The sequence below is a fragment of the Podarcis tiliguerta genome (genome assembly GCF_965153285.1).
Source record: "Podarcis tiliguerta genome assembly, chromosome: 6".
Taxonomy (NCBI): domain Eukaryota; kingdom Metazoa; phylum Chordata; class Lepidosauria; order Squamata; family Lacertidae; genus Podarcis; species Podarcis tiliguerta.
In genome coordinates this window covers 17,869,786-17,887,113 of record NC_139539.1, presented here as the reverse complement: position 1 = coordinate 17,887,113, position 17,328 = coordinate 17,869,786, and the positions used below count along the sequence as shown (strand labels likewise).

Genomic DNA, 17,328 nt, shown 5'->3' with positions numbered 1-17,328 from the left:
TCCTTGCCCTTATAAACCCAGCCACTGAGAATCAAGCCCGCTCTTGCCAAACCTTCTTGATCATGCTAGAATATGGTGCAATATTGGGGGGGGGGGACACAGAACTGAAGCCTCAAAGGGAGGTAGAGACAACGACTTCCTTTGAAGTTACAGCATCTTCTGCTTTCAAGCGGTAGAGGGAGCCAAACCTCCTTGGAGACATTCAGCACCCAAGGGAGAATGGCTTTTATTTATGTAGTCTAGGCTGGGAGGTGCCTGTTTGTGTGTGCAGAGAGCTAGGTAGGCCTGAGTGGATGTGCATGACTGATGTGCTCTGGCAGTATCTCTCGCACCTCATGGGGTGCTGTTCCAGAAGGTATCTGACCATTGTAGGGGATTTCAAGGAGAGCCAGGTGGGTGCAACCAGAAGGTGTAAACTGAGAGCCCCCAGAAACATGGCATGTAGATCACAGCGACTCTGTCTCTCAATCTCTCCAATGAAGACAGGTAAAAATAGAACCACCCAAAGATGCCCAGCTGGAAAACGAAGCTGGAAGTGACCTACCCACAGCACAGGTCAGCTTCCCAGTTCTCTCCTGGAGCAAGCGTACAATCTGAGCCTTCTGTGTTGGGGCACATCTGCAACAGACCACAGCTGGGCACTGGCAAGCCAATTCCATAAACTCATACTCGTAGTATTTCAAGCACACCTGTTCCACAAAACAGATAAAATAGTTACATGGATATAAACATTTTCCCACCACCACCAACAGCAGCTCACCTGCTGCAATGGCTACCACGATAACCACATTCTCACCTCCAAGGAATCGCCAGAAATCACTAGGGCACAGTCGTGCTTGCGGCGGAAGGCATTGAGTTCCAAGTGAGCTTCTCCACGGTTGGTGACCTGGGGAAGAGCAAACAGATAACCACAGGCACTCAGAATCATTCCAAGCAGATTTCTAACTTGGAAATCAGATTTATTTATTTTTAAAAGATCCTATGCAAAATTGCACGGCCAGGAAGTCATTTGGATCACAACCTCTGCATCACCCTTCCCTAAACATTCATAGGCTCTACTTCAATGAACACTTACTCCTAAGTACGTTCCACTGAAATTAGCAGGACTTTATTTGGAGCATGGATACTTTTAGCATTCTGTATGTTTTTCTTGGTTTTTTTATTTTTGTATTCTAACTTTCCGTAAGTTGCTTCGGGACTCCCGCCCAAAAAAAGAAAGAAATTCACATAATTAATAATAATAATAATAATAATAATAACACATGCACAGGATCAGGTCATTGAAATGGATTAGTCAGACTATTCTATATGTCAATATTGCATTGAACAACTTGAGGACTCGAGCTACTGAGGATAAATTCTTCTAAGGTAATAGCCACACTACAAACCAATAACACTTTCAACAAGCATTGATTTCCTCTGAAGAACCCTGAGAATTGCAGCATGCTGAGCTGAGAATTCTCTTGGGAGCTTCTCAACTTTGCCCTCGCAGAATTACAATCCCCAGCGCTCTGTGGAAAGCGAGAGTACCTATTAAACCAGTTAAAGATGGCAGTGTAGAAATGACATGAGATGGCTTTCCATGCAGAAGGTCCCATTCCACATCTCAAGTCTAAAAGGAACAAGTAGCAAGTGATGTGAACGCCCTCGGCCTTAGGCAATATTGGGGGAAATAGAGTGGCTTGCTATGGTCTCTTATTTACTGTACAACTCTAGGAATTCACAGTAAAATGCTGATGAATTTTCCTGAGGAATAAAATCGCAAGCTGCTGGGGAAATGTTGGCCTTGGTCCAGTATATCTGAAGGAGCGTCTGCACCCCCATCGTTCTACCCAGACACTGAGGTCCAGCACCGAGGGCCTTCTGGCGGTTCCCTCACTGCGAGAAGCCAAGTTACAGGGAACCAGGCAGAGGGCCTTCTCGGTAGTGGTGCCTTCCCTGTAGAACACCCTCCCACCAGACGTCAAAGAGAACAACAACTACCAGACTTTTAGAAGACATCTGAAGGCAGCCCTGTTTAGGGAAGCTTTTAATGTTTGATGTACTACAGTATTTTAATATTTTTTTGGAAGCTGCCCAGAGTGGCTGGGGAAGCCCAGCCAGATGGGCGGGGTATAAATAATAAATTATTATTATTATTATTATTATTATTATTATTATTATTATTATTAACCGAATTCAATGTGAGAGACTTGAGAGAGAGAGAGAGAGAGAGAGAGCTGAAACTGACAAATGCATCTATCTTAGGCATGTCCATGGTCCGTTTCCGGGGCCTAATCCGGCCCGCTGGTCGGCTGTTGGTTTAATGCAGCATCTGTGGTAGTTTTTTTCTTGGGGTAAAATCCCCCCAAAAGCTCAAGAACTTTGAGGTAAAATTGTAAAAAAAAGCACAACTCCTCTGGGGTAAAATCATTTTAAAAAAGCTCACCAACTTCAATCCTAAAAAAAGGTCAACAACAACTTTGGTTGGCCCTCACACACGTTCACTTCATCAAATCTGGTCCTCTTTGAAAAAAGCTTGGGCACCCCGGTCTATCTCTACTAGTCAGGCCTCCTCCAGAATGTCAGTATTTTGTAGGAGTGATTCCAAGCTTGGTATGGTGAACATTTTGGCCCTCTGGACGTTGCTGAATGACAACTCTCATTGGCTGGGCTTACTAGGACTGATGGGAGTTGTAGTTCAGAAACATCTGGAGGGTCAGAGGTCCTCACACCTGCCCTAGTACAGCAAATCTACATTTAAAAAAAAGGAAATGGACTTTGTGTCACTAGGAAAGCAATGGGGAAATGCATTGAAATGAATTACTGAATTAATTAACAGGAATGAATGAATGAATGATTAACAGGAAGATGGAAAAGCACCTCATAAGTGTTATGTACTGAAGTTCTCACCCTGGGCCAGCAGGGGGATACTGTAGATAGTTATGCAAATAAGGGATCGAAAGTGATGTTCAGTGATTGGATAGTTTTAGAAAATTGTTACAGTTACGTTGTACTGGAGCTCTATATAAGCAGGCTGACTGAACCCTTCAGTTCAGTTCTGTTCTGGCCTCTGAATAAACAAGAGCTGTTTGAAGAATCGCTGTGTCATCTGATATGTTCACCCACAGCTTAACAATAAGCATGTCAGGATGAATGCTCATTGTTGTGTAACACTCCAACCCCAAAGCAAATCAGAACAAATGCTCAGTAATGACCAGATATAATCTACCCTTTGTGTACACTTTGTGGAAGCAAATCAAATAAATTGGAGGAGCCCTAAAATATCAGAACACAGGACCAGTATTGGCTTCTCCTTTTGAATCTCATAACCTGTCATTTTTCTGAGCGTCCTCAGAAAAGCATGTTCACAGAGCATTTCCTCAAAGAGCTGGAGCTGAGTAAGATTAATGAAGACAGGAATTCTCAACCATATTTACATTGGTCAATAATTAGCAAACCTATTGCTCTGTATTTTGCCTCTTAAGTTGTTACAGAAGAGATCCAAATTCACTATGTCAACCGTGCCTGCAGGAAAGAAATCATTTTATCCCAAGAGGGATAAACAAAGGAGGAAACGAGGGAGACTTTTCGGAACGTTCTTTTTCCACTATTAATGTCCAACTTCGATGTATTCATCAGATGGGTCTAGGTGTTGTGTAAATGCAACAATAGTCAGAGGAAGATTAGGTCTGCATAATATACTCATATTTTATTCTAACTGCACATTGGGGCTGGTGTAAATTATTCCCCTTGATTCATAATGTAGCTCCATGGACAAGTGCTAAGTAAGCTAGTTTTATTCATATTACTCACCAGTCTAAATATATGAATGTCCTGGGTCCTGGTTACCAGATGTGCATTCTTAGCTGTACACGTGGCTGTTTCTAGTTTGTCCCCTGTGAGCATCCATACCTACAATAAAAAAGCACCATTTAATATCCTGGAATCAACAATGATACAAAAAGGCATTCAACGAAATGCTTAGTTTGTAGGAGGTTTATCAGATACCCTATTTTTATATTTGTACTGGAATCCAGGAAAATTTGTGTGTGTGTGTGTGTGTGTTTGAGCTACTTTGTTTTTACATTAAATGAATCAGTTTGAGCAACAGTCTCGTTTAAAAATGGATTTTTATTTTAATTGGATACAATAGCTGAGCTACTACACATTACACAGTGTGAGGCTGCAGAACTTGGGAGCTGTACCACTTCACAATGTGGAGCTGAGGGTGTGTGTGGAGCTGAGGGTGTATTTGCGTGTGAAAAAGCTCCATCAATGTAGTTAGCCAGCATCTTTAAGGGTGAGGGATTTCTATAATATACTGGGATCTGTGCAATTTTAAAAACAAATAACTCAAGAGTCAACCCAATGACATTTTCAGAAATGTAAAAGGTGTTGGCACCTGTGATCCAGGCATTCTACAAAGGCCATTTTAAATTGTTCCCTGGGGCTACTGACTTCATACAGCAGCCTCCTTGTGTATAAGAGACACCGCAAGGAAAGTTTGTGGTGGCAGGGTGAAATATGGCCCCATCTGTGCAGCGAGTCGCTTGTAGTCCTTGAGGAGACAGCCATCATGTGGAGAAGTTTAAAGTAACTTAATGGAGCTAGAATACATGCATAGGCCTTTAGTTAAAATTCGTATAATTCCTACTAAAACCAAAGAGACTGTGTTCATCACCCACACCGTATACTGAAAACACGTGGCTCCGCCTCCAAAGAATCCCGGGAACGATAGTTTGTTGAGGGTACTGAGAATTATAGCTCTGTGAGGGGTAAACAACAGATGGGAATTCCATTTGATAACAGATGTCTAGCTGGCATGTTACAGGCTCTGTGTGGGCAGGAACAAAAGACATTCCACATACAGATATGGTAAGATGGCAGCCCTGCCTTTTCAGGTTAGGACAAACAGGACCTTGGGAATAGCTCAGAACTGAGACTGAACATTTTTAGCCTATCATTTTCTCCCCAAATCTCAAAGGTTAATTTTATGTATGTAGGCACAGGGTACACAATCCATCTCCAGTTAAAAACAGGAAAAACTATGGCAGATAATGCTTTATTAACCCCTTCACTTCCCATCCAGTCATGCTCATCAAAACCTAGTGGTAAATGGTAAAGTAAGTACGGTATAACTTATCAGCTCATTATTATTATTTTTCCAATTTTGCTCCCTCTGGTGGCCATTTCAATACAATTCACCGTTTCAGACTTTTTTGAAAAAAATATTTCATACATTACCCCAGGAGCCTCAAGAGACGAATTGTGCTAGGTAAGGATTCAGTGTTGCCCAGATTTCATAAGGGCACCGAAGGCAGGGCAAAGTGGTCGTGTTTGCTTTGATCACTAAAGCAAGCTTGATCACACAACCTTTGCCTTGCTTTCCTGTGTGCAACAAAACAGCCCCCAAACCACATGGGTCTCCACGATCATAGGTTATGGCCCTTCTCTGGGTTCTCCACCATTGACAGGTGGTTTCCATGAAAGGGCCTTTTCATTGGTGGCACCCTAGCTTTGGATCACTCTCTAGGGAGGTTTACCTATCACCTACTTTCTGCTGCCAGACCTTTATCATTTCTTCTGTTTAATCCAACCTTGGAACTTTTCATTCCGCTTTTACAGATGTGCTGCTTCAGCTAATTTTTATGTACAGGCACCTCCCATTTTGTGTGAATTCAAAAAAATGCTCTACCGTGCATGTGCGTGCTGTTTTTGGACCCAGAAGAGGGCATGACGGGGTCAGGACAAGGGCATAACAGGCTTATGTGCATTTTGCCGACATGACCAGAATGCAATCCCTGCATAAATTGGGGGGGTTGCCTGTACTTAAATTTTGTTGTAAGCTGCTCAGATAATTTAACTGAACAGAGTGAATGCATCTTAAAACCAACCAACCAACGAACACTCTTCCTACCTTTTTTTTTATTTCTGAATTCACATACTTGGAAAATTTCCAAACTTAAGAACCAAACACTCTCCTGGGTATCAAAGTGAGAGGCTAACAATGACAACTCTTCAAGCATTTACAGGAAGCTATTTTTGTATGTGTCTGATAAAAATAGTTGTTATTTGATCCAAACATTTGGTTGTCAGGATGCTTCATTTTTCACAGCTCCCAAAGTTCAGTGTGTGTGTGTGTGTGTGTGTGTGTGATTAAATTTTCTGTTTTACAATTTACAATACTCATTTTTTTACATCCTTAAGATATCAAGGACTTCTCATGGTTCATTTTACATATCATAAAACGCTGCCAGCGTTTTCAGCCACAAAGTTCAGTGTTCTGATTGCTGGGGAAATGCCCCCCTTTTTTCCACGAAATGATGCGACAGTATCTCTCACTTTCTCTTGCCACTGCACTGTCAGATGGGGGGGGGACGACCAATGATGCTATGCTTTCCATTTGCGGTTTAGCCATACCTTCATGCCGGCATTTCTCAGTGTTTCCAGAGTAGGCCTGACATCTGCCTGCAGCTGATCCTCCACTCCAGTCAGACAGAGCAGCTCCATCTCCATCTCCAGGCTCTCGATCACAGTTGCTACCTTGAGGGAACGGTCATGGACGCTGAGCTTTGCTTGGACATAGCGTGCCTGGCAAGGACCCAAGAGAGACATAGCCAGTCAGTACGAGATCAATCACTTTGCACTTCCATTTATTATTTTTTTAATGTATTTTACCTTCTTGTATCTAGGTCTGGGTGATAAACTGATCTACGTTTAGATGGAGATATATCACGAGGTTGAAAACCAGATACCACTCAGCCCTCGATGTAGCTCAAAACTTCCCAGAAGACCCGAGGCCATTCATTCGATTCAGGCAGGGAACTTTTTTCAGCCCAAGGCAGGGCTGGCCCACTCATGAGGCAAGTTGAGGCGACTGCCTCGGGCAGCCGGATCTGCAGGGGCAGCAGATCCCGATGTAGACCTTTGTTGCCCCCTTGTTCCTGAGGTAGAACTTCACTCACTCCTTATTCCCTGGCGGGGAGGGAGGGGTACCATTCAGCGGTTCGCCTCAGGTGCCAAAATGTCTTAGGCTGGCCCTGGTCCAAAGGCCACATTCTATTTTCGGGAACCTTTCAGGGGACACATGGGAATGAGGGCAGAGGCAAAAGTGGGCGGAGCATCAAATGCAAATGATACTTTTGTATAGTAAGCTCATTTCTATATACAGTGGTACCTTGCGTTACAAACACTTCAGGTTGCAAACACTTCAGGTTACAGACTCCGCTAACCGGGAAGTAGTACCTCGGGTTAAGAACTTTACCTCAGGATGAGAACAGAAATCACGCGGTGGCAGGCAGCAGCAGGAGACCCCATTAGCTAAAGTGGTACCTCAGGATAAGAACGGTTTCAGGTTAAGAACGGACCTCCGGAACGAATTAAGTACTTAACCCGAGGTACCACTGTATACTCATATGCTCCTTAAAGGTAAAGGGACCCCTGACCATTAGGTCCAGTCGTGGCCGACTCTAGGGTTGCAGCGCTCATCTCGCTTTATTGGCCAAGGGAGCTGGCGTACAGCTTCGGGTCATGTGGCCAGCATGACTAAGCCACTTCTGGCGAACCAGAGCAGTGCACGGAAACGCCATTTACCTTCCCACAGGAGTGATACCTATTTATCTACTTGCACTTTGACATCCTTTCGAACTGCTAACTTGGCAGGAGCAGGGACTGAACAACGGGAGCTCACCCCATCGCGGGGATTCGAACCGCCGACCTTCTGATCAGCAAGTCCTAAGCTCTGTGGTTTAACCCACAGTACCACCCGTTAAGACAAAGAAGGTGTATTATCAGAGCTCAAGGACACATTCCAGCCAGGCAAAAAGCATTCAGAGTGCAAGATAGGGCCACTGAGGGGCGTGCCTGGGAAGAGTCTCAAGAGCCAAACAGAGAGATCTTGAGGGCCACATTCAGCTTCCAGGCCTGAGGCTCCCAACCCCTGCATTGGACGGATTGGACAACCCCTGAAAGAACAGGGTGGGAAATTGTTTCCCTCTATCCTGTTACTCACTTGGCCTATGTCAACATGCAGGAGGAACACTGCAGGAAATACATTGGGTGGGGTAGCCGATGTGCTTTTAGCAATTTCCCCTCCCTCCCAAAGCCAGATGCGTAGAGACTGGCTAGGCCCGTGTCGTGAGATTCTTTATCTCAAAGAAGATAGGTGGGTGGTGAGCCAACTGGCTGCCATCCACGAGTTGTTGTGGCCCCCAGGCTGCCAGATGGCTGCTTTTGCTACAGACTTAAGAGCACTGCCAGACCAGCACCTCTTGGTCATATTTCATTTTTATTTCATCTTTGTCCTCCAGTGCCCTGGATTAAATTGTATAATACCATCAGCGATGGGAGCATGGAAGGCAATGCAGGAAGACAGAGACATCAAGGGGATGGGGAAAAGGGAGAGCCAAGAGAAAGAAGAGAGGGCACCTTCTATGCCAACTTCTAAATGCCTGATGAAAACTTTTTCTTTTCTGCCAGGCTGATGCAGGCAATAAAGGGCACATCCTTGCACAACAGTTAATTGATGTCTGCTTCTAACTCTTTTATGGCTTTTAATTGCATAGTTTTACGGTTTTATTGCTGTAAACATAGCAGTATTCCAGTTCCCCCTCTCGGCCTCCCTGATGTGGTCCTAAGGAAAGCAGAGCAATATGTTTGGCATTGGTTTGGCTGCAGGAGTTCCCAGAAGGAGGCGTACAAGATGCCATCCACCCGCCTTAGGGGCTCGACTCCAGATTTGTGTAAGGCGTAGGGACGCGGGTGGCGCTGTGGTCTAAACCACAGAGCCTAGGACTTGCTGATCAGAAGGTTGGTGGTTCGAATCCCTGCAACAGGGTGAGCTCCCGTTGTTCGGTCCCTGATCCTGCCAACCTAGCAGTTCAAAAGCACGTCAAAGGGCAAGTAGAAGGTAAACAGCATTTCCGTGCGCTGCTCTGGTTCGCCAGAAGCGGCTTAGTCATGCTGGCCACATGACCCGGAAGCTGTACGCCGGCTCCCTCGGCCAATAAAGCGAGATGAGTGCCGCAACCCCAGAGTCGGTCACAACTGGACCTAATGGTCAGGGGTCCCTTTACCTTTACCTTACTCCTTGACCATTTCTTCTCCCGAAGATATCCCGCAAGGCTACCTTCCCAGGTCTCACCTGCCTCTCACTTCCTGCCACAGCACGTGATGAAACTGCTTTCTTGACCACTGCGCCCACTATCGGTGTCTTCACAAGCGGGGTAGGTCTCTAACTCACCAAGGGTTAAGACCCATCGGCTACCCTCAACTGGTTTAGCGGGCCAGTCAAAGATGTTCCCAGGGTGCTGCCGCTACGATCACATGCTGACATCTTCCAAGAGCCACAGTTGAGAGCTAAGTGCAAGGTGGGGTCCAAGAAGGGGGCAAGCTATGCCAGAAGGAGCAAGACATGTCCCCCACCAGAGGGCCTACCCCTTCCCTAACACCCCAAACACCCCTGGACTACCCTGGTAATAAAGGAACGGGGCAGCTAAAAACTTCTCTGCAGACAAGATCTTGTACCTCTTTCACCAAGTACTACTAAAATTGTACCTGAGAAAAATAATAATAATGAGAAAGTGGGATGAAAAAAGTGAAAGATAACAGGATGTGGTGTGGGCTGGTGCATCCCTTTCTCATGTGAACATTGGCAGCCGAATTTGCAAAACGCTGCTGGCCTTGTACACACCCTTGTTGTCGGAGGAGTGCCTTCAAGGATATTTATAGCTAAATAAGCCATTGTTTGGAGCGGCTAAGAAATTTGCCTCTCCAAGTTAGGCTTGATGCTTGCCTGAAAGCCTGCATTCCCAACTGCATGCCTATTGTCAAAAGTAGAGCTCAATGCTGAGCTCGATGTATCAATAGTCTGACTCGATATAAGGCAGCTTTGTATGTCTGTATGTTGAAGGTAGATCTCACTCTTTCTCTCTCTCACCCCCTTTTCTCATCCTTCCTTCCAGCTTCTGCATCAGGGATGAGGAACCTGTAGCCCTCCAGTTGCTGTTGCAACTTCTTGTGTCTGAATCAAGGAACTCTGGCTTAAACATCCATGAACAAAACAAGCTAGTAAGTCAGGATAGTAAGGAGAGGAAGAACCCCCAGCCGCATCCACAACTTCACACATCATGCTTGACAAAGCTGCAGCTCAGTCATTCCCAAGGTGGATGGTACCATACCCTGGAAGGTGGTGGGATTACCTAGGGGGCAGCAGAAGGGGAGGTGTAAATGACTATCAGGCATTAAAAAGCTGGTATGGCTGGGTAAATTTCATCGATTTTGTTGCATTAAACTAGATAGTTTTCACTGGATTTTGAATGAATGTGCAATTGATCATTACTGTTTTGTATTGTCGTCCTGTATTATTATCTTCCATAGTGGGGAATGCAAATGGTTATTTCATAAGAACAATGCTTTTTGTAAGGTAGGAGGCTCTGGGATTGAGTTTATGGTACCAAGGGGGAAGCAGCCCAAAAAAGTTTGAGAACAACCACTGCTGTAGATGAACATCCAAACACTGCCAGAGACTAGCTTCATTGGGATGCATCAAGCATGAAAACACATGGGGGGGGGGAGGCTTTTGAAAACTGCTGTGCAAGTGACAATGTTCCTCTCTTAAAAGGCCAATGATTATAGCTGACAAAATGTAAAAACAGCTCACAGCAAATTATCAAGTTGCGGGTGTGAAACTAGCTTCCTTCCAGTTTCACAGCTGATAAGAAAGGAGCTTGAAGTGGGCAGTCTGCGTATGATTTTTTAAATGTGCCATGTGGATTAAATGTGCCATGTGGTCACCAGCTCATTCACTGTGGGATTTTGCAGGAGTTTCTTTATTATAATGCAGTGGGTGGGTAGGGGGAATTGATCAGAGCTGCCTACTGCTGGCTCCTGGTTCAAACTAGCAAATCTCTTTGTCCCTTCGGAGCTGGACTCCTGCAGAGAAACAATTATGTTTGGGGGAAATAAAGTAAGTGAGGATACTTCTGGGGCAGTTCTTAAAACGTAGCACGTGTATTTGCCTGGAATAGCAAATAAAGGATTTGAAATACTATTAAATAGAAATGGCAAATAATCAAAACATAGTCATCAGATACCCACAACCTAAAGCTTACTGGAATGGCTTCATTTCTGAACAGCAAAATCTTAACAGCGATGGTTTTGCCAGCAGGGCCTGCCTGAGCTTTTCCACAACAATGGTGCCACAACCAGGAAGGTCTTGTCTCTCATGGCCATCCAACAAGTTAGGGAGTAAACAGGGGGGAATATGCAGGATAAGATGGTCCTTAAGTCAACAGGGTCCCAGAACATCCATAATTTTAAAAGTAAGAACCGGCACCTTGAATTGGGACCTAAAACCTATAGGCAAGCAAGTAAGACGACACGATACCAGAGGTAAACAAAACTGGCTTACCTCAAAGTCTTGATATTGTTCCTCAGTCAGGGATTTCTTTGCTACTACAAGGACCCTCAGCCCTTCCCTTGCCATATTGCCACACTGTTGAGGAGAAATTGCAAACTTGGTCAGGTCACATCTGAAGCTAGGGATTGCATATCAGAGATCCTTATTTAGTTAAAATGTTTGTGGGACAGATCCACTTTGTGGGTCTGTGGGTCACTTCCATCTGTCCATTACTTGACACAAGATCATTCAAGGAAGAATTGGGAATGCTCTCTAAGGCTCTTTGCTGCTCCTTCGCAGCCACAGTTTTACCTATTCCCCTTTTGGCTTGAGATGTGGGCCAGGTGGGCATGGCTGGTGAAGAAGAGTAAAATTAGAGTCCTAAGTGAGAGTTCCCCATGGCCAAGATAGGAGGAGATGGCAGTTTAGATTTCATAATTCTGTTCTTTCACTGAACTGTGTCATGTTTTGCAGCCTTCCCCATGGGGTGTGTGGTCCAAAATGTCTGGAGGGCATCAAGTTCCAGAAAGCTGCAATATTGCTACTATAGCTTCTCATTGTTGCTACTATCGCTTCTTAACACAACTCATTGTTTTGAGAAGCAGCTATAATAGCTAAGTCACAGCCTCAGTTATTACCTCCCAAGGCAATGGTGTGCCCCGTGATCCCTGTATCACTTGACAGTCATTGCACCAAGTGTGGCTTCCCACTGGTGCATTTCCATACCTCTTCCTCTAGCCAGTCATTGTATTGAACAATTCCTGCCATCACCACATCAGCCCCTTTCATGTAGAAGGTTATTTCCCCTGTAGATTCATCCTAGAAGAGAGAGAGAGAAAGAAAGAGAGAGAAATGGTTCATAGATTATCTGTTCCAGTGCTACTGCTAATCCATGGTTGTCTGAACCTGGGATCGTGGTGGTTTAGCTCTCTCTACACCAACCACAAGCTATAACCAAGGTTTGTCCTATGATTTGCAGGTCATGGGGTTTGGGGGGAAAAGGTAAACCAGGGACCTAAGTTCAGAGGACATGCTAAGTCAAACCATGGCTTGCAACAGCACAGCATCAGAACAACTGAAGAGGAGCAAAGCAAGCACAATCTCTTCTCCCAGAGCCCATACATTTGAGCTAAGGCATGGTTTGGCTTAGGATGGCATGCAGCCCAGTCCACCCACAGTTTCTAGGGGTTAGTACTAACAAGCATCATTAAATGGAGTAGTTTTTTTCTGCTGTACCAATTGAGATTGCAGGAGGGTGCTCAGATGACTCAGTGCTCCTCCATACAATACAATTAATCCCCTACCTATGCAAAACTAGCACATCAAAGGGAAGGCCTAGACTTCTCCCTGACATGCTATCTTTCTATGGATGAGGCATTTGTTTCGAATTACAGAGAACTCACTGACGTGAGCCCACAACTCCCAGAAGCCCCAAGCAGTGCAATGAAGAAACAGGTTTAGCAACTCTCATCTTCTGTTTGTGGGAACCAGGCCTTTGTTAGCAAAAGGTGATACTCATTCCAATCATTCTCATGCTGAGCAGAAAAAAACATTACAACCAACTCATTTTTAGCTTAATACAGAATAACTACAACATTAATTTCCTTTTCATATGTTCACATTCAAAACTGGCAAATGTTAAATCACCAAAATAAATGAGAAAGATGCACATCTGTTCTGATTAAATCTGAATGGACCTGAATCTTGAAGTGAGATAGTGCAAACTGGTGCCACCTTGTCTCATTCCTTGAAAGAGAAACCCCTTCCTCCCCTCACAATTCCCCCCCCCCCCAGATGTGTGAAGAATCTTTCCCCACGCCCTCGTACTTTGGGGATGTAAAGAAAAAAGTCATAATAATTAATTCTGCTGGTTGATAGACTGTCACATGGAATAATACCCCACTCTCCACTTCATGTAAGGTTTTACTCACTTAAAAAAAACCCACCTCAACTCCAACAGATTCTGGAAATCCAATCTCACCCCACAAATCTGTATTCGCTGAATGTTAGAGCCAAAATATAAGGTTTCGGAACATTTTGAAAACTTCTGAGTTTCAAATTTGGACTGGGTTATGTTTAGTCAAATATGGACTGGGTGATGTTTAGACTTGAGAGTCCCATGGACTGCAAGAAGATCAAACCTCTCCATTCTGAAGGAAATCAGCCCTGAGTGCTCACTGGAAGGACAGATCCTGAAGCTGAAGCTCCAATACTTTGGCCACCTCATGAGAAGACAAGACTCCCTGGAAAAGACCCTGATGTTGGGAAAGATGGAGGGCACAAGGAGAAGGGGATGACAGAGGACAAGATGGTTGAACAGTGTTCTTGAAGCTACCAACATGAGTCTGACCAAACTGCGGGAGGCAGTGAAAGACAGGAGTGTCTGGTGTGCTCTGGTCCATGGGGTCACGAAGAGTCGGACACAACTAAACAACTCAACAACAACAACATGTTTAGTCAAATTTAACTGACTGGTCTGCAGCAGCAGAAAAATGCTCACGAGTAAGCAACCTGTCTGCTTTCTCCTGTGTAGATTTCCTGGCTAAGAGGGAGGCAGTCTGAGACCAAGAGTTGTAGCCAATGCGAATCCTACTAAGAGGTAACCCATTTAAATTAATGAACCTTAAGTGAGTCATGCCGTTAACTTTAGCAGGTCTACTCTTGGCAGGACTAGCACTGGCTACAACCTTAAAGCTTCTGCTTAAAAACAAATTCTTAGGTAGTATATTCTTGCCAATCTGCTAGATGAGAACGTAGGTACGTATTGCAGTTTACAGCCCAGCAGTAGCTAGTTCATATTGGTAGCATGCCTGCCTCTACCCCGATTCATTCAAAAAGTCTAAGAAAGAGGGCAGCCAAATAGTTCAGGAGCACAAATAAAGCTTATAGCTCAACATCACCATCAAGAGTGGAGGCTGAATTTGGAGCAAGGAACCGGATACTGTGAAAGACCCATCATGCAGTTAAGAATCATGAGCACTTTGGGAAGACGACAAAGTAGGCGAAATTTGTTAGGCATCTCTTTTCAATACTGATAGGTGGAACTCTCTATGCCCAATCCTTAACAGAGCCAAGGCAACTTCCTTTCTTGCGCTGCACGGCAGAGATCAGTTTTGAACAACGATGTCTCTTTTGGCAGCTTGAAGTGTAGCTCTCTGGCCAAATCTTTTGTAATCTGAGCCCAGCCTGCAAGTTTCTGCAAAGCTACGATGTCCCATGGTTGCAACCCAAAACCAACATAAGCATGCTTAAGTTGCCCACTGAAGCCAATGGCCTTGCAGCTGCTCAAAACTGTGTTGGGATCATGGCCAAAGCTTTTGAAGAACTGCTGGATGCCATATTGTTGTTCAGCTGTGGCTTTCAACCTATTTCTGCAAAAGGGTCAACTGTCAATGTAAACAAAGGACTTCCAACTCTGAGAGAGGCCAGAAAAAAACCCCCACTCTAAAATAAAAAGAAGATCCCTGGCATTAGTTGAGATAGATGTTTGCGTATAAAATGATTTAAACTGTTAAGAAGCGTTTTAACAACTTTTTGGTAGGAAACTGAGCAGAGACTCCACTTCCTGTGGTGTAGAACTAGCTTTAAGATAGTTTAGATCTTTTGTCCAATATAAATACTGAATCAACTATCTCCTTGCATTAGTCATTTCCTCTCACCAAGTTCAGGAGGAGGTGAGCACGTTCCCATGTTATGGCACGATTACAACTATAAATCTGCAGAAAGATTTGCCAGTTGTATTGTTTCTCTACCACATCTTTTTCCACCATGGTCTGATTTTGGCTAAGGTTCAAAGGCCTTCTCTCCCCACACCACCTTCCCCCAAACTCCCATTTGACATATGACAATAGCGCTCTCTGAGCTGCTAAGAAAACATGCTCCATTCCAGTTGCTCAAAGAGAGAGAGAGATGCAGAAAGAGAGAGAGAGAGAAAGGAAACTTTTGTGGTCAGATAAACAACTGCTTCTGTCACCAACGAGAGATGGCAGCCACGAGAGATGGCTGAGTGGTTTGCTTTAAGGGGACCTTTTGGAACAGACATCTTTAGAGCAGAGAATGCTCTTGCCACCATATTTTAAGCAGCAGACACTAAAAAACCAAAGAGAGTGAACAGGGTTTGATTCAGACTTGCTCCACAGGGAACAGAGAGGCTCCTTCCATTTATGCATGGAACCTGGACCTGACTGAAGCTTGTTGCTGAAGGAAAGGGCCGAGAAACTGATTTTGGGGCCAATCCCTCATTACTCCTACAGCCCCCAACACCACTTTTCAGCCTGTCCTGGAGGCTCTTCTAACCCTGAGGGGGGTGGCTCAGGGGGAAATCGGCAGAAGCAACTTCCTGTCCTCTTCCACCAACACGAGTAAAATTCTGCTGAGTGCTAGGGCTCCTTCAAACGTTCTTTCCATTGCGCATTCACAATTATTTATGTTCATGGTGCTATTGGGGCAGTCACTGGCAATTCCAATACTGTTTGTGTCTGCAAAAGTTTGGGAGCGTTCCCTCTGCTTCCTTTTCAATCGGAGCATATCCTGTAACTTCCTGCTGAGGTCTCTCCACATTTTGTAACAAAAACGTTATTTATTTACTTTATAAAATTTATACAGTAGTACCTCCGGTTATGTAACCCTCCGGTTACGTAAACTTCGGGGTGCGAAAGCAGCAAACCCGGAAGTATTTTACTGGGTTTTGCTGTGCGCGCATGCGCAGAAGCGGTCCTCAGGTTGCAGAAATCTCAGGATCCAACCAGACCTCTGGAATGGATCCCGTCCACAACCGGAGGTACCACTGTATACTGCTTGATTGTTAAAAATAAAATACAAAAACAGAAACAAAACCCTCAGAGCAGTTCTGGTTTCATTTCTTCCAATTTTATAGAATCATAGAATTGTAGAGTCAAATGAACCCAAGGGTCATCTAGTCCAATGCCCCTGAAATAATAATAATAATAATAATAATATAATAATTTATTATTTAAACCCCACACATCTGCCTCGGCCTCCCCAGCCACTCTGGACGGCTTCCAACAAAATATTAAAATACCGTAATGCATCAAACATAAAAGCTTCCCTAAACAGGGCTGCCTTCAGATGTCTTCTAGAAGTCTGGTAGTTGTTCTTCTCTTTGACATCTGGTGGGAGGGTGTTCCACAGGGCGGGTGCCACTACCTAGAAGGCCCTCTGTCTGGTTCCCTGTAACCTGACTTCTCGCAGTGAAGGAACCACCAGAAGGCCCTCCACGCTGGACCTCAGTGTCCGGGTAGAACGATGGGGGTAGAGATGCTCCTTCAGATATACTGGACCGAGGCCATTTAGGGCTTTAAAGGTCAGCACCAACACTTTGAATTGTGCTCGGAAATGTACTGGGAGTCAATGTAGGTCTTTCAAGACTGGTGCTATGTGAAAGGCAGGAATCTCAGCAAAAGCATTCATGACAGATGGATGTGCTATAGCCTTCCAGACAGCAATAATGTGGTAACTTTGGGGGAAGCATTGCAGAACAAACTAAAGCAGAATAAATCCACCACTGACACACTATTATTGAGTCAAGAACTTGCTGCAAAATATGCCCACAATAAAACACCAGTCTGAAGGCATCTCATCCCACCCATAAATTGCTATTCCCTCGTCTGCCAATTATTAGCAAACAAATCTCCAGAGGCAGCTCGAGAATTTGAAAAGGGTATTTGAATTTTTTCACTCCGCTCCAAAGGCTAGAAGTAAACAGCAAGCATCTTTGAACAGCCACTAAAGAGTGATTGTGTATATGACTGGAGAAGCATTCCTCGATAAATCTCCATGTTGCACAAAATAGAATTACTGTATCCTTTTCTTGAGGAGGAGGAGGAATTAAAGAACCTTTTAATGAGGGTGAAAGAGGAGAGTGCAAAATATGGTCTGAAGCTCAACATCAAAAAAACGAAGATCATGGCCACTGGGCCCATCACCTC

At 44.5% G+C, this 17,328-nt stretch overlaps 1 protein-coding gene across 4 annotated transcripts in view; it reads right to left on the bottom strand.

Moving 5' to 3' along the window:
• ATP9A (ATPase phospholipid transporting 9A (putative)) overlaps nt 1–17,328 on the bottom strand; it is a gene marked incomplete at its 5' end in the record, with an annotated part of 94,483 nt that overhangs the window by 18,919 nt on the left and 58,236 nt on the right. For all 4 annotated transcript variants that reach the window (XM_083446780.1, XM_083446779.1, XM_083446781.1 and 1 more), the window contains 6 exons: nt 545–689; nt 797–886; nt 3,796–3,894; nt 6,403–6,573; nt 11,393–11,476; nt 12,107–12,199. In XM_083446780.1, the coding sequence (XP_083302906.1) occupies nt 545–689; nt 797–886; nt 3,796–3,894; nt 6,403–6,573; nt 11,393–11,476; nt 12,107–12,199 (682 nt within the window). The remainder of the gene's footprint in view (nt 1–544; nt 690–796; nt 887–3,795; nt 3,895–6,402; nt 6,574–11,392; nt 11,477–12,106; nt 12,200–17,328) is intronic.